General features: G+C 41.5%; 2 protein-coding genes across 5 annotated transcripts in view; one reads left to right on the top strand and one right to left on the bottom strand.

Moving 5' to 3' along the window:
• The window catches only part of Lrrc28 (leucine rich repeat containing 28), a 134,706-nt gene extending 125,594 nt beyond the window's left edge, over positions 1–9,112 (bottom strand). For all 3 annotated transcript variants that reach the window (XM_059273088.1, XM_059273092.1, XM_059273089.1), the window contains exons 1-2: positions 8,980–9,112; positions 4,572–4,799 (exon numbers count right to left, since the gene is read on the bottom strand). In XM_059273088.1, the coding sequence (XP_059129071.1) occupies positions 4,572–4,739 (168 nt within the window). In that variant the 5' untranslated portion in view covers positions 4,740–4,799; positions 8,980–9,112. The remainder of the gene's footprint in view (positions 1–4,571; positions 4,800–8,979) is intronic.
• A 4,048-nt stretch (positions 9,113–13,160) lies between these two features.
• The window catches only part of Ttc23 (tetratricopeptide repeat domain 23), a 98,937-nt gene continuing 90,096 nt past the window's right edge, over positions 13,161–22,001 (top strand). Inside the window, exon 1 of one of the 2 annotated variants that reach the window (XM_059273078.1) lies at positions 13,161–13,192. The gene's annotated coding sequence lies outside the window, so the exon portion shown is untranslated. The other variant, XM_059273070.1, reaches the window with a different exon arrangement.

Below are 22,001 nucleotides of genomic sequence, written 5' to 3'. Positions count from 1 at the left end.
CAGGAATTCTATAAATACAGCATGCAATTAACTTCAGGTAAGTATGAAATACAAATGAATTATGTGACTAAATTTGATTCTCATCCCCCAAATTAACCGTGTAAATACAAATAAATCATCCAAAGGAAAGTACCTAAAATGTAAAGCTACTTCTGGTTCCAAGTGTTTTGGAAAAGGAATGTTACCCTGTGAGGGCCAGGGAGAAATAAGCCTGTAACTTCCCTAGTCATTGTCTTTTCTCACCCTAACCTAGTCACCAGCTTCAAGGGAGCCATTTATGTCGGTACTACATAAACAGAGTCACCACCACTATAAGTCAAGATACTTAGGATCTATATGCCAGCCATCTTTAATAACTTTTTAAGTGTCCATTTAAAAGAAAGTAATGTAATAGCCGGATATAATGGGCATCCTTTTTTTAACTATCACTACTTAAGGATCTTCTTCAGCTCCCACAGTCCCTCACACTCTCCATCCTCCTCCACAACCATCATCACTCCAGTCCTTTCTCAATGCCTTATTCATCTGTGAATGTGGATAACGAAAGTGCCTGCATCCAAGCATTGTTCCCAGGATTAAATAACACAGCAAATTGCTTCCAACAATGCCTGGCATTTGTTGTCAAGCAAATGCCTTGGTAAAGATTCAAAAGAAGTTAAAACCTGTTACTAGGTTTTAACCAACATACTAAACGCACATTTATGAAAACAACTGTTCATCACGCTCATATGTTAGCATACAATGAATATCCTTGTTCATCTGATTTTTTTTTTTTTTTTCCTATTGGGTATTCAATTTTACTAGATAGAGTCTAAACCACCAAAAAAAAAAAAAAAAAAAGTCAATTTCCACTCCAATAGTGAGTTACAATGTCTTCTCATAGTTTCTAAAAAGGTATTAATAATCTTTAACAGTAGGTATTAATTTCTGTGGGTGGTATATATGTGTATACATGTTCACGTGTGGCACATGTATGGAGTCCTCCTTTGAAGCTGGTGACTAGATTAGGGTAGAAACATAGATGGCTAGGAAGTTACTCAGTCCTCCATTATTGCTGCCATCCTGGCCTGGGGCACTGGCCTCAGGGGTGTGTGCATCCAGGCCAGGGGATCTTCCCAGAGGCAGTAGTACTTAGTACAGAGTGACAAGGCAGCACATACAATCTGAAGCTCGAGGTCACACAGGCCACTATCAACCAAGAGGGGTGCCACGGAGCAGCAAGACCAGGAATTGGCAGAGAGACAGCGTGGTCCGTGTCCCTCTGAAGACCTACTCTCATCCTAGAAAACCCTACAAAACTGTGCAAATCAAGAGGTTCAAATCTTTGTGTTCACTTTAAGAACACTCAAATTGAACAGGTCTTCAAGATTATGCATATCTAAAGAGCCACCAAGTGTCTGAAAAATGTCACTTTAAAAAAACAAAGTGTGCTATTCTGGAAGTACAATGGTGGACTCCACAGGTATGTCCAGGCCAAGCACTGGGGCTGGACATAGGGCTGATGGCCCAAAAACAGTGCTGAATTTTTGCTGTACAAGCTTAGCCACAAAGAGAGTAATGTGAAGTTTAAGGATTTACATGTAGACTCTTCTAGTCATGTATATCCAGATATGCCACACATCCAAGACGCACTGCTGAATTTACAGAGTTCATGGTCAGATTAACACCTGTGTGATGGTTGGCCTTCGCTGTCAACTTGACTACATTTGAAAGTAATTAAAACCCAAGCAGCTGGGTGCATTCTTTGTGAGGAATTTTTCTTGGTTGGATTATTTGAGGTGGGAGACCCGCCCTAAGTCCAGATCATTTGAAGTCAGAAGACCCTCCCTAAATCTGGGCCGCATCTTCTGGTGGCGGGCCACGTAAAAGGACAGAAAGAAGCTTGTGTTTTCTGTCTGCTTGCCCTCGTTCTCACTGGCAAGTTCATCTACCCCGGGCCATTCCTTCAATGGTGGTAGAACCTCTATCTTCAGTATTCCAACCTGGACTGAAAACTTGCAGCTCTTAGGACTTCCCCAGTACTCCAGCACCAGACTGAGAAAGCTGAGACACCCAATCTTGTGGACTAAACAATTACTGGACCCTTTGCCTTTCTGCAGGGACACAGTCATCGTTAACTACTCAGATCACAGCCTGTAAGCCAATATTATAAATTATATATATTAGATATAATACATATGTATTTTATATATACAGTCTATCAGTCCTGTTTCTTAGCAAACCCTGACTAATACAGCATGCATGAGCTCCCCTGCCAAACTGAGATGGTCCCCACTGAACAGGAATGCATTGTTCCTAAGCCAGAGTGGGAGGCTACACAGAAAAAAAGAGATATCCCAGATGGAACCAAAGAGACAAAAACTTATGACACAGGGATAAATTCAGCATAAAAGAAATGCAAATAATAGGCTGCCTTTTTTTTTTTTTTTAAGTGAAAAGGTCTATTCCATTAAGTTCACAGGCTTTTTCCTGGTTTACTTCTAAATATTGGCATTCCCCAAATTCGGAAAACATGACACACAACCGTCCTATAAATAAAAGCCACTGTGCTAACTCAAATCATTTGAATTGCAAAAGTGAGCAGGTAGGGGTTGCACACGGGTCACTACTTCTCAGGAAGTGGCTCTTCGTGCTGAGGGGTGACATGTAGAAAATGTAGAAAAGGAGGGCATTTAGCACAACGAAAAAAAGAATTGTACAGGAAAAAATGAAGCAAGAGGAAAACAGAAATGATTGGCAGGTCCCCAAACTTGTTCAAAATAAGCAACGAAAGGCCAATGAATCCATAAGGCCACACAGCAGCATTGCAGCCTCTGGTCAAATTCCACAAACTAAACCTCAGGCAGGAACCACATTCTACCAGCAGCAAACACTCTGAAAACCTTGTCTTATATTTGATACAGCCAGGGAACAGGACAGCTCTGAGCTGATCCCTAGTTCCCAGCATCCTGTGGGAGCTATACAGCCTTCCACAGGATAGTTCCTAAAGTTATTTGATACACATTAATCAAACATATTAATTGCCAAGAGAAAACAAGATACTTTTATTATCAAACCCGGCAAGAATTTCATCTTGGCTGATTAAAAAGGGGGCAGAGTATGAACTTGGAATGTATGCTATGAGGAGGCCGATTAAGGGTGGGGGTGAACAGAAAGGACTAGGGAGAAAGGGGAATGGAGAGGGAGATGAATATGAGAAGACACAGTGATATGCACATGGACATGACCTAATGGGATCTATTATTTTGTACACTAACTAAAAACAATTTTCAATTAGATATGTGAATGAGCCACTTTGTACATCCAAATTGTGTGACACTGGCATATTTTCCTAAGCTGAAAACTGCCAGAAATTTACAAAAGACCAACTGTTTAACTTTTATAAGCAAAGGTCAGTTTCTCAGAAAAGTCTATTCCATTGGGCTACTGCTGATAGGCAGTAATCTGCTTGTGAATATTTTTGTACACTATTTTATGCAAGTGGGGAAATTGGAGCTATGATCTTTGATACATTTCTTACACCACTTCTTCCCAAGGGCTAGAAATCTTGGTAAGTATAATCTCATATCACACAGTAGAGATAATTCATAGAGGACTAAGAAAGTGTAAACAAGACATTTTTAAGTTTAAAAACCTAGATAGGCATTCAACCTGACATAGGTACCAATATGTCAAACACTAAAGACATGCATAGCCATTTGTTTCCTGACAAAGCAAAGATACACCTTATAATGCATTCCACCTACTTCAGGTATTTTATAGACTAATTTGTCCAGATTACATGCCACACATATGAAACGAGAGTAGCACACTTTCCAGATACTTAAGGTTCAATTACAAAGAAACAGCACGCTAACCCAAGTCACAAATTCAAGCGAAAGTTCAAATCAGGTAAAATGATAACCACAAAGGGCCATATAAAGTAAATTCATTTAAAGTGGGGACCACATTTTATAGCAAGCAGTGAGAATTGAATTCTGGTTAGAACATTCTCTTCCCAAATTTAAATAGTTTCTTTATCTTACATATAACAGGTTATAATGAAGACTTTTTGCTTTCTCTTAGAACATAAAAAGTAAATCGAATGTTGCTGCAGCCGCAAAATTTTTTCCACCAAACTGTACTATATCCCAATGCAAGGTCACTCTGATTTCGACAAGGCAAACATAAAGGTTTTATTTCGCTAACACACAAAGGCTTCGTTAGGTTTTGTTTGGTTAACACACAAAGGCTTCGTTAGATTTCCCAAATATATTTTAAGACTTTAGTCTTCAGATCATTCTCTTTTTAATTCCTCCAAGCCAGAGTCAGGTAGGCTGCTTTAACATACAGTAGAAGCATGGGCCATGGGAGATTTTCTCAGTAGTACATTAGAATATTTCACTTGCCTGCACATCCCTTCTGTATCCTAATGGCAGGCACGTAGGTAAAGAATTAGCAACTACTGACAGCCCCTGTATGTCTCCATTGCCTGCATTTGTAACACCTTGATCTGAACAGCATGGGCGAATGAAAACTACCTTGGTCAGGGCCACATTTATAAATGGTACTAATGCAATATAATACTCTACCAAGGTTGTGAGTGAGTTCCTTTTCATGTACAGCCTCTCCAGATGTTGCAGGCCTTCATCTTTCAGTAACTCCAGTGGGAAATGGTGCAGATTCCTGTAATTTAAGAACAAATTCTTGTGCTTCTCAAGCCTGGCCACAGAGATCGTCTTACAAAGTTCGGATGCCATGACTGAACATGTCTGATCAGGCACGCTGCAGCTCTACATCTTGTCAAAATTGGTCCATTTCTAGAAAGAGGACAAAAAAAATGTAGTCTTTGTTAAGGTTTCTTACAAGCACTGCATATAAACCTGTTAGCCTACAAAGCTAGAATATACCAACACTAAAGATAATTACACTCTCTACCTTCTTTTGGGACAACTAAAATCTCTGCACATATTTAGGACATTAAAATAATAATGGAGTACTCTGATTAAGCAATATTTACTATTTACTAGAAAAAGACCTAACTGGCCAGGCAGTGGTGGCTCACACCTGTAATCCTAGCACTTGGGAGACAGAAGCAGGGGGATCTCTGTGGGTTCAAGGCTAGCCTGGTCTACAAGGTGAGTTCCAGGATAGCCAGAGCTGTTACATAGAGAAACTCTTATCATCAAAAACCAAAAGGAAGGGAGGAAGTGGGGGAGGGAGGGAGATATAACCAAAGAAAAATTTCTTTTGGACTTGAAGTAGGAATCTTTATGAGAACAGAGACTAGTTTCTGGTTTTGTTTTTGTAAGGCATGGTCTCGTGCATCTTAGGCTGGCCTAGAACTTGCTATATAGCCAAAGAAGATCCTAAAATTTGGATCTTCCTGTCTCAGCCTCCAGTTGTATGGCACATCTCTTTGTTTCTGTAGTACTGAGATCAAACCCAGGGCTCTGTGCATGCTGGGAAAGCACTCTACCAACTGCTCTGTATCCACAGACCCCAGAGGCAAGTTGTACAGCATGCAACCAAAGAAAAGGCTTTTAAAAAACGCAAATGCAGCAGGCCCCATCTTCATTTTGAGCTGTCTCATTTTGTATTTTACTTATCTCAAACATGAAATATGATTTCTACTCATATCACTAACAGCTTAATGCCTTTACTTCCTACTGTGTACATATTGTCAAGTATTCCACATTTTTACTTCTTTTGTCTTTTATCCTTTTCTTTACAGCTTTGCAGATTGTCAGAAATAGCCAAGAAAGAGGCCCAAAGTCACTAGTCAAAAACACTGCACTAGGAACATGAACCCTCTGTTTTCCAATTATAAAGCTCTCTGGGTCTCAGGTGACTCATGTAGATACAGCAGTTAATATGTTGATTGAAAAACTATTGTAAAGTCTCTTCCAGTCCCAAAATTGACAAGAAAAGGAAGGTACATTTACCACCCCCTCATTTTTTTCAAGACAGTGTTTCTTTGTGTAGTCCTGGCTGTCCTGGAACTTGCTCTGTAGACCAGGCTGGCCTCGAACCAGCTGCTTCTGCCTCCCGAGTGCTGGGATCAAAGTGCGCCGCCACCACCTGACTACTTTGCCATCTTACTAGGAACAAGGATGAATAAGCTTCCACTATTAACACAAGAGGAAACAAAACTCAGGCTTTCTGAACTTGTCAAAGGTGAAAGAATGCATAAGGAATTCTTAAAGCAAGAATCTGACACCAGGTCCCAGGATTTCAAAGTGTGGGTTCTTGCTGGGCGGTGGTGGCGCACGCCTTTAATCCCAGCACTCGGGAGGCAGAGCCAGGTGGATCTCTGTGAGTTCGAGGCCAGCCTGGGCTACCAAGTGAGTTCCAGGAAAAGGCACAAAGCTACACAGAGAAACCCTGTCTCGAAAAAAAAAAAAAAAAAAAAAAAAAAAAGTGTGGGTTCTTTACAAAGAAGCACAGGATCCCAGCAGATATTAAGTAAATGGAAATTTGCAACAACTGACTTCAGTTTTGCTCGGAAAGTCCATTTTCCTGGACATCCCTTCCAGTTCTCTATTGAAACAGAAAAGGAATAGGGTGCGGTTTCAATTGTCTCATTCATTTTAAGAAAATAATTCTCACCGAGCATTTGTATGAAGGCTTTCAATAGGCAGAGGCTTGTAACTGTGGGGTTACTTTCTATCATTTTCAAGCTCCTATCTCTTAGCTCAGAAGACAACAGTTGCCAGTTTCTTAAAAGACTACTTCTATGAAGTGCTCAGTAACAGTTCTAGGTCAATCTAAGAATCTAATACTTTCCCATATTTATTCCATCTACTTTGTTTCTCACTTTATTGCCAGGCACCTGACTGTCGACATCTTACATGTCTTCATACAAAGTGAAGGAAACCAAAGGGCTGACAGCATCAATGCTTCTGTGTAGAAAACAAAGCTTCCTGGGTAATTATCCACTGAGCAATGGTTTACTGGGCGTGGTGCTGTCTCACAGCATCTCCAATGTCATACCTTCCCAGACAGCTGTTAATGCTGGTCACCAGTCACCTCTTCAGGTTTTCCTAAATCAGCAAATGTGGGGGAAACACCCTTCCACGCACACAGCAGCTCAGCTGGAAGTCATGGAGGATCCCACCCTCTCCACCCCAGCTTCTTCAGTCGATCACAAGGCTAGTGTTTCTCTTTCCAAAACACATCTCAATTCCAGCCACATCTCTACATCTGCCAAAGCCACGAGCCACTGCCATCTCCTGCCTTGGCCAGATGTATTCCTCGTCTCCATGTGTCCACTTTCCTCACTTCCAACATATCAACCAACATAATGAGCCTCACAAAATGTACACACAATTTCATCTCTCCCTCTCGGGTACGTCTTACTAAATAAACCCTTGAGCAACTCCTTATTGAGAAAAGCAAAGCCTTATGAAGCTTTCAGAGCTCTTGACCATCGGGCCCAACCTGCCTGTCCAGCCTCCTCTGCCACATTCACCAAGTTCCTGGACTCTTAATACTGGGACCTACTAAACTCCTCCAAGCACTGGCTGCTCTCCTCTTGGCCTGGGAACTGCCTCTTTCCCCTCGCAGATTTCAACATAAAACTCACTTCCCTATCCCAACTAACTATTCCCATGGTTTTCTTTTAGAGCAAGCCAGTTGTTGTTTTTACAATTTGTAATATACATATATATATTTGTTATATATAATTGTAATATATATATATATATATATATACACACACATATATTATACACACACACACACACCTATTTACTGACACTTTAGACAAGTCTGTAAAATCCTGAGAGCAGAGAGATATTGCTGTTTTCTTCATGTCTGCATAATGCTACAGCAACAAATATTTTTAGCTTTCAAACAGCTAATAACTAGATGAAATAGGAACAGCTGTTCCAAGGTTGACTTTTCGTTTACCCATTGAGGTCACTCAAAGACTCTTTAAACTTGCTACCTGCCATAAGGATCTTTATCCTTACAGCAAAGCAGCACAGCAGACACGAACTAATCCACTTCACAGATGAGATGCCATGTCACAAACACAATAGAGGTGGTCCTAGCCCCCAAATCTGGGCACTGCCTTACCTACTAACGAAGCCTTTTACAAAAGTACAATGTAGCCAGTGTGTCACCATTATGAGATAAACAAAGATTAAACAAATGGAAAGCTTTCCTTTTGCAAAGCAAAACTATATCCCAAATCTCCATTCACGGTAACCAAATGGCTTTCTGAATGCTCCAGCTGGAAGTGCCTGCCTCAAAAACATCATTAAGCTCTGCTGAAATGCATCTTGCTACAAAGACAGATTGGGAAGTAAGGTGCACACAAGTGAAATAAAAAAGCTTCCAGAATTAATAATGCTCCTGTTTTTCCAATATGCACTCACTGGCAATACAGCCTTTCAAAGGTTAGTTTTCCTGCCCCTTCAACTTCATCACCTCCAGCCCACAGTTAATGTAAATACTGTAGTATTAACTCTATATATACAGCTGCATCTTCAGTTTTCTGAAAGTCCAACACCAGTCTTCTCAACAGAAGCAAACAGAACAATCTCCCAACTTAAGAAAACCCCCATTTTAAGCGTAAGTATTTTAAAGAACAGTCCCTAACTGACTTTACAGTACTTGATTTGATAGAATACACAATCTGACTTCCTAGCGCTAGGAGATGAGGGTCTTACAAACTGTACGTTATAAGCATGTGTAAAAGGCTGTTTTCTCCATGAGAAAAACTACCAGACGTCCTGGTTTTGCCCGAGTTAGTTCGATTAGAATTAGTCGTAAGAATCCGGAAGCAGGGAGCCCAGGGGCAGGAATTCAGATGATACCGGGATACTCGGGTACCAGGGGCCGCGGAGGACACAGCAGCCGAGGGGACCCAAGGCCGGACAGCCCGCGGTCCTTCTCGCAGAGGCCCGGGAGCGTCTGTGGCGACGGGAATGAAGCGTCCCAGCCAGGAGCCGGGCCAGTGCCCTCGATCTGTGAGCCTGGAGACGGGACACTCACCTCGGCGCCCGCTGACCAGCGCTCGGTGGTGGCCCGGGCTGCGCTGGCAGGCAGTCCAGGGATAGAGGGAGGGCGGGGCTAGGAGGGCGGGGCTTGCGGCGGGGCGGGCCTAACTAACGGGAGTAAGGGCCGGGGGAGAAGTGGCCAGGAGGACGAAACATCGCGATAGTTCGCCCCAGCTCTCGCTGTCTCACGATAGGTGGAATGGGAGGCTCGTTTTCAGAGCCAGGCGTCTATTGGCCGAGAGCACGACTTCCTCCAGGTTCCGGGCCGTGGCTCCGCTCTGGCTTCCGGCTTCGATTTGGGGCTGGACATCAAGAAAGTGGCCTTTCTATTTAGCGTCGTGGTGGGTCGTTTAGCCGGCGCCAGCCTCCGGAGCCGCCAGTAACTGATCTGTCTTTTCGTTCTCACATGCATCCCGCTCTCAGCCTCCCATTGACGGATGCCAGCAATAAAACTCGGAGCGATTCTGTACCAGGCATGGTCCTAAGAGCTGGGCAGAGTCTCACCTTTGCCTTAACAGCAGTCCCGGCCACTGTTAGACCACGAGTCTGACATTTAAACAGAAGCCGTCGGGCTTACGTAACCCAAGTAAGTCGAGTCTACAAGAAGAACTTAGGCAGTGGGTTTAAGGTCTCGAAACTCTGGCTGAAAGGTGTCAAGAACAGTCTCTACCCTTCAGACACGCGGGCCCAGGCGCGGTGGTGTATGCTTGAATCCCAATGCTCTTGGGGGTGGAGACAGATCAGGAGTTAGAGGCCAGCCTCAGCTAAGTGAGACACTGTCTCGTAAATAAAAAATAAAACAAAACACGCACACAGGCTCTAATGTGAGAAACTACTAAGGACGATCACAATTTAGTGGAGTAATATGGCAGTTCCTAACATGGCTAAGTAGGCATTCCATAAAAACCTCTTCAGGACGAAAAACCTGATTGCTCTGATGGAGCAAGTGTGCAGCCCCTTACTCTGAGGCTGAGGTAGGAGGATCACAAGTGGAAGGCCAACCTGGTGAGCTAATGAGACCCTATCTCAAGTATTTTAAAAAGAAGGGGACAGGTATGTAGCTCAGTAGAGGCACTCAATTCAGTCCCCAGTACCAGGGAAGAAAAGTAAAAACTTTTGTTGTTTTGTTGGTCTGTTTTTTGTTTTGAGACATGGTTTCACCATGTAATAACCCTGGCTGTCCTGGAACTCGCTCTGTAATCCAGGCTGGCCTCAAACTCACAGATCCATCTACCTCTGCCTCCCGAGCGCTGAAATTAAAGGTGTGTGCCACCGCCCGGCATGTAAAACATTTTTAAAATGTGTACTTCGATGCAACAATTTTCTTTCTTTCTTGGTTTTGAGACAGGGCTTCTTTCTGTAGTCCTGGCTGTCCTGGAACTTGCTCTGTAGCCCAGGTTGGCCTCATACTCAAGAGATCAGCCTGCCTCTGCCTCCCAAGTGCTGGGATTAAAGGCCTGCACCACCAACGCCTGGGTACAACTTTCTACCTTTAAAAATTCCTTGACGACTTACTCTTTATTGTTTGACAAACCTCATTCATGTATATGATGTTTTGATCAAATCCATCCCCCCATTAAAACGTATTCTTTGTTCTTAAAATATTGTGTCTATTAATTTGCATAGGGGCTTCTTGTTAAGCATATCAATTGTTTTTTGTTTATTTGGTTGATTGGGTTGATTGGTTGGTTTGTTTTTCCAGACAGGGTTTCTCTTTGTAGCCCTGGAACTCACTCTGTAGACCAGGCTGGCCTCAAACTCAGAGATCCACCTGCCTCTGCTTCCCAAGTGCTGAGATCAAAGGTGTGCAACACCACTTGAATCATCCTCAACTTTTAAATGAACTATTTTTTGATAGCCTAATTACTCTTAGAAATGAATAACTTAGAAAGCAGTTAAATTAAATAAAAATATTAACAGTTCCAAAATAAGACATAAGTTAAAATAAAATATAAATTATCTATTTAATCCAGTCTTCAGGAGTTACTAAAATATATGGCATAGTATATATCCTATATTTATTAAAACTTTTGGGAGTGTTTAATACCTTAGGATTTCCTTCAACCCACAGATTTAAAATAAAATGTGGTTATTTTAAAATAGCGTAAAATTAAAAATCCTTGGAGCATTAAGGATCAACTCCAATAATAAGACTTGCTGTTCTCTCTGACCTCATCAGAGAAGTTTCTTTGTGCAGTGGATGGTAATTAACATAATTTACAACTGATCAAATAAGTATCTATAGAATGCTAGCCACAAATGGGACAACCCAAGTCTCCCTAACCCCGAGGCTCAGGGACCAGTGCAGAAGAGAGAGCAGAAAGGTGTAAGAACCAGAGGTCAGGGAGGATCAGAGGGAAACAGTGTTTTCTGAACACAGCAGGCCCTCTGCATTCATCTGAGTGGATGGCAACTGTGGTTGCCTGCAGAGGATCATGCCAGGCAACACTTTAGCATGGAGGAAGAAGGGGTTCACCAATCCCCCGGCCTCCTAACGGAGGAGCTATGGACAGTTTGTGGCTTCTGGAGAAGGGAGAGTTGGTTTTCTTTAAAGATGTGACCCTTGGTAGGTAGACCTTGCTCCAATGGCTGGCCCCACACCCAGAAGTGTATGGGCAGGACAAATTGGACTCCATTGGTTATTAAAAAGAGGAAGAGGGAGGGGGAAAACATGAGGAAATGGATCTGGGAAGAATTAGGGGGAGTGGTGGAGGGTGAATTTGATCCAAATGCTTTGTATGAAGTTCTCAAAGAATAAAAATATTCTAGGTGTCTTTCTCTGGGGTCTAGCCTAATGAGTGTAATCCTCAACCCTCATGAAGGAAACCTATCTTTGCATCTTCTGGAGACCATTACAGAAAACCACAAGCAACCCAAATATAGAGTGGAGACACAACAATGTCAGAAGCTACATCCATAAAGTCTCACCGACATGTCTGCCTAAACATGGCCTGAACGAGGATTGCTCCAATAGCCATGCTAACATCCATCACCTAGGAAGAGCTTGGGAGGCCTCAAGACTATACAAAGAATTACAGGCAACTAAAGGAAGCTGAGATTGGGAGAAATAGTATTGCCCAGAAGAGCACACCAATTTGCTTATCTAATACCAAATGGTCAGCCTTGAAACACACACACACACACACACATACAACCTGCACGTGCACGTAAAAAAAATAATAATAATAAAGGCCATTCATTTTAAAGAGAACGAGGGAGAAATACCTAGGAGGATTGGTCAGGAGGAAAGAAAAGGGGAAATGATGTAATTATAATCTCTCTATGTATATGTGTTTATATATATATATATATGTATATATATTAAACATTAATATATTGGCAGAAAAAAGAATAGAAAAACATTTTTGAAGTAATGTCAGCTTCTTAATTTTCGTCTTTCATTTTTTAAGAGAAATCTTTTTAGCATATTAACATCCAAAAGTTGCTCATGAAAAATGAATCATGGCTGGGCGGTGGTGGCGCACGCCTTTAATCCCAGCACTCGGGAGGCAGAGCAAGGCGGATTTCTGTGAGTTCGAGGCCAGCCTGGGCTACCAAGTGAGTTCCAGGAGAGGCGCAAAGCTACACAGAGAAACCCTGTCTCGAAAAACCAAAAAAAAAAAAAAAAAAAAAAAATCATGTTAAAATAGCTTTTACCTCTTCTCCAAATTGGTGTTACAATTCCCATATTGATAGTAGGATCACATTAGAAGTTCACTCAGTTTGTGGAATATCGATTTACATATTTTTATGGGACTTAAAACAGAAGGAGAAACTCTAAATGGATGTTTTTTTACAACCTGTGGCAACTTTTAACTTCCACAAGTCAGCGATACCACTTTAAGAAAATTCCAAGGGAAAGCCGGCCCCCTACCTAAAATTCCCACCTCTGGCTCCCAAGGATTGGGTTACAAAGTTTGACAAAATCCTTTTCTTCACTCCCTATTGGTGAAGGCTCTATCCTTCATTCCTTGGCCTGGAGTTTTGTGAAGTACTAGGTTGCTTTATGGAAGTTCTCATTTAGGATGAAACCTCTGGATTCAGACTTGTTGATGGTCATCGAGCTGCTCCAGAGGGGGCCAAGCTGGCAATGCCACGGATCAAGAGAACTGTGAAAAGGAAACGGAGTTTCTCTTAGTCGGGCTGAGCAAACGGACAAAGGATTTTACGACAAAGTTGGAGGGACGAGAGTTAAAGAAACTTTCCAGGTTGTTGTTCTTTTGTTGTTTTGCTAGTTTTAAGGGAACGTGGGAAGAAAACCAGAGAAAACCCGGCCGCCATCTGAGGGGGCAGGAGGAGGAGTTTTCAGTTCTCTCTTTAGAATGAAGTTGGAAACACGACCCCCAGGTTATCAGTGGAGTTTTGCAAGGTAAATAAGATTAATTGTAGATTATTTTTGCTTCCATGTGCTTTGCTACTATTGTTGCTTTAACGTGGATTTAGACATTTTCTACTGTAATTTTTAAATCAAATGGATATTTGTGTCTGTGCATTATAACAGACGTAATACACAAACCATCTATTTAGAGAAGAAAAGTCACAGTTGACTTTGAACTCAAATCGGACAAATATTTGTAAAGTGGGAAATTGAGGGGTGGTTTTGCCTAGGACCAAGCCAAACATAATTTTGGTATATGCAATATCAGCATCAGCAAGCAGATAAATTCTCCCCAAAAAGAAATCTGGCATTTATATTTTCAACAAAAGATATTTAATTAATATTAAGATATAAAGTTCAGGAATATATTAGAAATCTGTTTCTTAGATTGTCGCTCTTTAGTTCACCTATAAGTACATAAAATGATAAAACTCCAGAAGATTATACCAAGGTTCTGGGCAAATGGGGCTCAGAGATTTTTTTTTATTTTTTTTTATTTTTGGTTTTTTGAGACAGGGATTTTCAATAAAAGAGTCTGCATATTTTCATTGTGCAGGTGACCATGACAGATGCTAGGAGCATCAGGAGCTTCAGCAAGAACTTCAAAACGCTGCTACCTGTTTTTGAATTTTCAATAGGGAGGAAGAAAGGAAGTAGCATCATCCCACAGGATCCTTGGCAGAGCTGGCTCTGACTGCCCCAGGTGGTTCATTGAGAACCTCGGTTAAAATGATAATAATGCTTTGTTTTTAAAAAACAGAAAGTCACATGAAGAGCCAGTAACTAGCAGTAAGGAGTTCGGTTGTGGATTTTCAGTGTGAAAATTAGCGTTGCGGCTTAAGATTGCACCAGGGCACAGGCCAGAGCTCAGTAATAAACTGCCATACAGATCTGCCGCCAAGTCTCTTGAGACATTTTGCTTAGGTATCTTTCTCTACCCTTGTTGGTTTATTTAAATCCTGATACATTTCCTTGTGGCCTTTGAAAGGCATTGAGCAATTTTAACCTGGCACTATGGATGTATATTGTCAGGTGTAGTAGTTGTGGTATAATTTGAACAGTAAAGGTGATTTTTATTCTCCCTAGATTCATTCTTTCTTTGAATGCATTTTCATGATTATACTTAACTGATCTAAAGGAATTTCTACCCTTAACCAAAAACCATGTAAAGCCACTATAGGAAATGTCGCTTGAACTATGTCTGACTGACAAAACTCAGTTCTCCACATGCTCATTGAGCGGCTGTGATACCCCAGAACCTCTGCTCAGCATTGAGAAAGCAAAGACAATCAAGGACTGTCTCCTGCAAAAGAGCAGAGTGTTTCGGGGACATTATCTTCATCCTTGTGCAGAAACTTACTCAAAGAATCCAAAGCTCACATGATCCTAAGATGTCCATCGGCAGTTCCTTTTTTTTTTTTAATTAGAAAAGAAAATGTTTAAAACAAGGTGTTCCCTTATATCTCCGTAGAGGCAAGTAATATGCTTTGATCATTTTCATCGCTTTTATTTTATATCCTCCTCCATCTCCTCTTCTGTTTGTGTTCATGCCCCTTTGCCTCCTAGTTTCTACACAGGAGAGAAAATCTGCCGTATTTGCCTTTGTGAGACTGGCTCATTTCTCTTAACAAGCTCTTCTGTTCCATCCACTTTCCTGCAGATGACGTCACTTCATTCTTTCTACCGGAATAAAACTGTTGTATCCATATACCTTTCCTTCATTGGTTGGTTCTTTGCTGGGCACCCACGCTGCTTCCATGACTCACTCTTGTGGCCCACAGCCCTCGAGTACAGGTGTCTCTGTAGGAAGCTGACCTATCAGTGACTCCAAACAGAAAGGGAAGAAGGGGAACCTCTAGCTTTAGAAATTAGACTCTGAGACAAGGTTCCCTTATCATGTGGCCATCTCCAACACTCACCAAGCATTAATCACTTAAGTCCCTTAAATAGTACAGCCCTCAGGAAGTTGGAGAAGCAAAAGAAATGTGACAAAATAAAAGTGACTTGTGCCACTAGTGACAGTGAAAAGCTCGCTCATACATTACAGTCTTTCTCAGAGTCAGCCATGATTCCTGTTGATTTTTGAAGCCTTTATCTCCATGGAATGGGCATTTCCATCCACCTACTCCATCTTTAAACCAAGTCAGTGTGCCTTGAAGGAGTTCATTTGTTACTGTATTCATAGCTGCCTGAGTCCTGGCTTCCTCCAGCTATTAACAGCTCCCCCCCCCCCCCAGTACAAAATCAAGAAAAATACTGGAAGGATACTTATGCAATGAATTTGATTTTTGAACTAAATGTAATTTTAAGGACTAGAAATGTTACTCAATGGTCAAGTGCTTGCCTAGCATGCATGAAGCCCTAGGTTCAATTCCCTAGTAGGGGTCTAATTTCTATGGCAGTGTTTCTACTATTTGGATCTTGCCTTAAAATTTATAGATAATATTTTTACTGAATGTACCATTTATGTTTCTAAGAACAAAGAAACATATCACATTCCACAAGCAATGTGGTGATGGCTCTATCCCAGAGAAGAGGATTGATGTAAAAGACATGAAATTTCATCTACAATGTAATCTGTGAACTTCAGGGTCTGATGGATCATCTTGTTAATCAAGCTTCTCCATGATATGGCGATGCCACACTCTGCACATTCTGTTTATCCATTTTGGAGTTGACAGACATTTGGAATACTTTCATTATTATGAATAACATTTCTAGGAGGACGTGTATAAGTTTTTGTATGGATATGCCTCTTCAGCTGCTTCGTATTTACCTACAAGTAGATGCGTGAGTCACATAGTAACTAACTTTTGGAGGCAGTAACACAGCTGTTTTCCAAGGCAGTTGTAGCACTTCACATTCTCACCAGGAGCGTGTGAGCGTTCCAGTTTCTCCACATCCTTGCCACCACTTCTTATGTTCAGGTTTGTTGTTGTCAAAATTTTGGTGAGTGTGAATCAGTAGCTCCTTGTGATTTTGATAATGACTAATGATACTAACCATCTGTTTGTCTTAGCTATCTATATATTTTCCTTGTTTTAAAAAAAATGTCTACTCAAATATTTGGCCTAATTTTCAATTCATTGAATTGTAAATATTCTTGACATATTCCCTCATCCTTTAGGTTGTCTTTTAAATTTAGCATTTAACTTTGAAGCATCAAGATTTCAATGTTGATGAGGTCCAGTTAATTCATTGTAAGATGAACTGCTAAACGGTCTTATTAATAAAAAACCCAGAGCCAGATATTGGGGTGAAAACTGAGAGATCAGAGGAATAGAACAAGTCATAGCCAACCTCACCTTACCAACTCCTCAGCCTCCAGAGAGAGCTACTTCCTGTATGCTCACTCCTATATACCTTTCTGTGCTCTGCCATCTTACTTCCTCTCTCCATCCAGCTACATCACTTCCTCTTTCTGCCCAGCTCTATCACTTCCTGTCTGTCTCTGCAGACCTCCAGACCTCTTTGGTTAACTAGCACTGGGATTAAAGGTGTGTGCCACCATGCCTGGCTCTGTTCCCAGTGTGGCCTTAAACTCAGAGATCCAGATGGATCTCTGCCTCCCGAATGCTAGGATTAAACGCATGTGCTACTGTTGCCTGACCTCTATGTTTAATATATAGTGGCTGACTTTTTCCTCTGATCCTCAGATAAGCTTTATTGGGGTGCACAAATAAAATATCACCACAATCCATCTTACCTTCTCTCACTTGTACTTTGGAGTTGTATCCAGGGAATTCCAACTCATAAGGCCTTACTCCGGGGCTTGGTCAGCGTTTTGCAGTTCTAGCCCTGAGGTTTAGGTCTCTGCTCTGCTTGGAGTTAACTTTTATGGATAGTGTGAAGTCACCTTTGCACGTGTCTCTCCAGTTCTAGCATCATTTGTCGAAAAGACTGTTCTTTCTGCCTTTGAAGTATCTCGGCAACTTTAGGGGGTGGGGGAATGCACCAGACCCTGGGTTTGATGGCTGACACTGGAAAAAAAAAATAAGAAAAAAAAAAAGAGTGACTGTGTATGTCCGAGTTAATTTCTTTTCTTGTCCTTTCCCTAGTACTATGCCATTTTGCTCTGTTTTATCCCAGCTTCAACTGAGCTATGTTTGACAAACTAAAATTTTGCAAGTTGTACAAGGTTTTCTTTCTTAGAACTTTTTGTTCTTTATTTTTGAGATTGTATTTTAATCAGAATATTTCTCCTTTGCCTTTCCTCCCTCAAACGCCTCCCATATATCCCTTATTGTTCTCCTTCATGTGCAAGGCCTTTTTTTTATTGTTATTGCATGTGTATATGAAAATGTTATATATACATATATGTATACACATATATAACCTGTCGAGGCCATATAATGTCTGTATATTTTCAAGGCTGACTGTTTGGCCCTGGGCCGCCAATTAATTGATATGTTCTTCCTCTCCCGCCCCCAGCGATTGCCTGTAGTTCTTTATGTAGTATTGGGGCCTCATGGGCTTGTCCCCATCCTGTTTGGCCTGTTTGTTGGTGCCTTCCTCAAAAGCTGTTTTGATATACCTGCAGCTTACACAGTGACTACCACAATCAAAAGCTGACTCACATAATCATCTGACATAGTTACCATTGTTTACCTAATGAGGACATACTATCCACTCCCCCAGCAAATGTCCAGCATCTAGGACATCTTTTTCTGCAGTCATCGTGCTGGTCACAACAGCTTGAGAACACAGAACTGGCGTTTTGCTTCTTTAGCAGTTTTTGATTACTATGGCTTTGTTTTATTTTGGATTTTTTTTTCCTTGCCTGCTTGGGACAGGGTTTTTTACAATGTGGTCCAGGCTGAGCGTAAACTCATGGTCCTCCTGACTTAGTTTCCCAAGTTTTCCTATTACAGGTTTGTGCTACCATGCCTAGCTGACTTTTGTTTTGTTTTCGAGGTAGGGTTTCTCTGTGTAACAGCCCTGTCTGTCCCACCGAACTTGTTCTGTGGACCAGGTTGGCCTCAGATTCACAGAGATTCACCTGCCTCTGCCTCCCGAGTGCTGAGATTAAAGGCGTGTGCCACTGTGCCTGGCTCCTGGCTGACTTTTTATAGTTTGTATATTAATAGTAACTTTTAAAATTTCAAGTATGAATTACCTAGCTTTCTCCTTTTTTAAGGATTGTTTAATCTAGTTTGAGTTTCTTACATTTCCATATGAATTTAAGTACAAAATTTTCAATTTCTGCAGAGAAAAAAACCCATTAATATTTTGATAGGAATTGTTTCAAATCTACAGATCAGTGTGTAGACACTGTGAAACCTCTCATCCATGACTATGGAGTGTTTCTCCGTATAGCTAAGCTCTCTGTAATTTCCTTCATTTTCAGTGCGTGTCTTGTATTAGTTACTTTCACACAGCAGTGACTAAAAGCCTGACGGAAACAGTTTAAAAGACGAAAAGGGTTTGCCCATTGGGTTCATAGTTTTAGCCCATTGCAGCAGAGGAAACAGGAACACGAAGGGACTCTCCACACAGGGCAGCAGACCGGAAGCAGAGAAAATAGGCTGGAATCCAGGGTGGTTATAGGCTTAAAGCCCCACCCCTTGGTGGCCTACTTCCTCCACCCACACCACATTCACCGTCTAAAAACTCAGACTTCAAAATAGTTCCACAGCCTGGAGACCTAGCATTCAAATATGAACCCATGGGAATCGTTTAAGATTCAAACCATGATACTCTGATTTCATTATATTTATTCATAAGGTGGTTTTTGTTTGTTGTTTTTCTATTGTTAATAGTCAGGTTTCCTTAATTTCATTTTCGGGGTATATATTGTTAGCATATATAAATATAATTTTTGAAGCCAGGCATTCTGGGGCAGTACCGTAGTCCTAGCATTCAGGAGCCTGAGGCACAGTTCAGGGGTCGATGAGAGATCATGTCTCAAGACAAACAATGAAAAACAGTGTGGGTAACTGAGGAGTGACACCTGAGGCTGACCTCTGACCTTCAGGAGCACATGGAGCTGCACACAGCACAGAAGATGGAAGAGAGGAGGGAGAAAGAAAAACACGCCCGTGGCATGGTGGTGCATACCTGTAATTCAGCACTTGGGAGCCAGATGTGAGGATCAATACAAGTTCAAGTCCAGCCTGCTGGACGGAGTTTTGTTCCAAGCCAGCCAGGGCTATGTAAGGACATGCTGTTTTAACAAACAAATATACAACTAATAAAAAGTAGGAATAGAAACAATGGGAGAGAGAAGGAATGTAACTTATTTCTGTTGTATCCTTTGGGCTTACTGAACGTGTTTAGCAGGGCTAGTAGGAGTTTTATTATTCCTTGTCCCTGGATTCCTTAGGCCTCTACATACGGGATCATGCCTTAATAAATTTGTTTTTTCCTTTCCAATCTTCATGCTTTTAATTGTCTCGCCTAGTTACTCTGATTGGAATACAATCTTAAGTACAGGTGTTGAGAGAAAACATCCTTTTGTTTCCTGTCGTAAGAGGAAAGCATTCAGTTGCCATGTTAGCTTGTTGGGTGTGATGGCAGATGCCCATATTCTCAGTACATGGGAGATACAGGCAGGAGGATTGTTGAGGCTTGACTGGACCTGGGGGTAAAGGGGTGCTCAAAGAGACAGAGAGACTGGCACGGTTGGCCAAGTGCTTCCCATGCAAGCCTAAGGACCTGAGTCTGGATCCCCAGCGCACATGTGAAAGGCTGGCAGACGTGGTAGCTCCCTATATATTCCCAGAGCTGGGCAAGGGGGCACAAATGGATCCTTCAGTCACTGGTCAACTGGTTTGAAGTCCAGGAGAGATCCTGTCTCAGAAAATAAGGTGGAAAGTGATTCAGGAAGACACAGAGCATCAATCTCTGCCCTCCATATGCACACACACACACACACACACACACACACACACGTATACACATTCACACAAACACATACTTACTCATCTACCACACACACACATACTCAACACACATATTTCCACACACTTTTTTGTTGTTGTTGTTTTGTTTTTTTGAGACAGGGTTTCTCTGTGTTGCTTTTGGAGCCTTTCCTGGAACTCACTTTGTAGACCAGGCTGGCCACAAACTCACAGAGATTCACCTACCTCTGCCTCCTGAGTGCTAAGATTAAAGGCGTGCACCACCACCACCCCACCACCTGGCTCCCACACACTTTTAAAAAATAAAAAAATTTAAAAAACCATTTTCCCTGCATCTGTCACAATGAAGTGGTTTTCTTCTCTGTGAATATAGTACCTAGCTCATTTTTGTTTTGTTTTGTTTTTGAGACAGGGTTTCTCTGTGTAGCCCTAGCTATCCTAGAACTCACTCTGTAGACCAGGCTGGCTTTGAACTCATAGAGATCTGCTTACCTCTGCTTCCCAAGTGCTAGGATTAAAGGCGTGCACCACCACTGCCTGGCATCATATGTTAATCCAACTTTCCATTCTCTTAATAAACCATTTTGGCCACAGTACATGGTCCTTTATGTTGCTACATCTGAGGTTCAGTATACACTTACAGAAAGATACTGATTTGCTGTGTCTCGTGTGTCTATAACTTCATATAGTGCTTCTCAAAATGCTCCACAGTGTGAGAGTCTGATTTTGCTTCTTTTTTTATGGCTTGGTAGAATTCACCACTGGAACTACCTGGGCCTGAACTTAAGCTTGTATAAATATTTTAAATTATTCCTTTAGTTTCTGGAGTTATTGTGGGTTTAATCACAGTTTCTGTTTCATTTTTACTTAGCCTCAGTGTTTTGTGTTTGTCTGTGGTATTTCCAAATGCCGTATCTTTATCTGGGTCAGGGTTTGGTTTTTTTTAGCTCATATACTCTTACACAATCATGATGGTTATTTCTTAAGTGTCGTTGCCCTGAGGATGCCTGCCCTTATTGTTGTTGGTTGGTCTTTGGTCTTTTGTGGGGCTCGCCACCCAGCTTCCCCAGTAAATCACACATGGAAGCTTATTCTTAATTATCAATGCCCTGCCTTAGCCTGGCTTATTTTCCTGCCAGCTTTCCTTAACTTATTCCAACTACCTTTTGCCTCTGGGCTCCTCCTGTTCTCTAACTTCTGTAAATCTTACTCTTACTCTGTGGCTCGCTGTGTAGCTGGGTGGCTGGCCCCTGGAGTCAAAGATCTCTGGCTCCTAGATCTCTCTTCCTAGATTTCTTCCTCTACATATTCTTTCCTGCCAGCCCTGCCTATCCTTTCTCCTGCCTTGCTATTGGTCAGTTCTTGATTAGCCCATCAGATGTTTTAGACAGGCACAGTAACACGGCTTCACAGAGTTAAACAAATGCAACATGAATAAAAGTAACATACCTTTAACTATTCTACTATACTTCCCCTTTTTTGTCTAAATAAAAGTGAAAGGTTTTAACTTAAACATAGTAAAACTATATACAATAACAATTGTCAAGTAAGGATTGCATTCACTATATTCTGTCCATTTGTAGTTGGCATAGTCAGAGAAAAATAATGCATTATCTATCCTATCTTAGTGAATCCAAAGTTTTACACTTAGCTTACTTCCTATCATAGCTAATAAAAACTGCAACTCCATCAAAGACCCAAAAGGAAATAATATTATCTAACAACAGAGACATTGGCTACCTGGAAAGTCACCCAAAGTTCCTCTGCAACGTTGGGGCA

Source organism: Peromyscus eremicus, chromosome 1, assembly GCF_949786415.1.
Source record: "Peromyscus eremicus chromosome 1, PerEre_H2_v1, whole genome shotgun sequence".
NCBI lineage: Eukaryota > Metazoa > Chordata > Mammalia > Rodentia > Cricetidae > Peromyscus > Peromyscus eremicus.
This window is presented reverse-complemented; position numbering and strand designations above follow the sequence as displayed.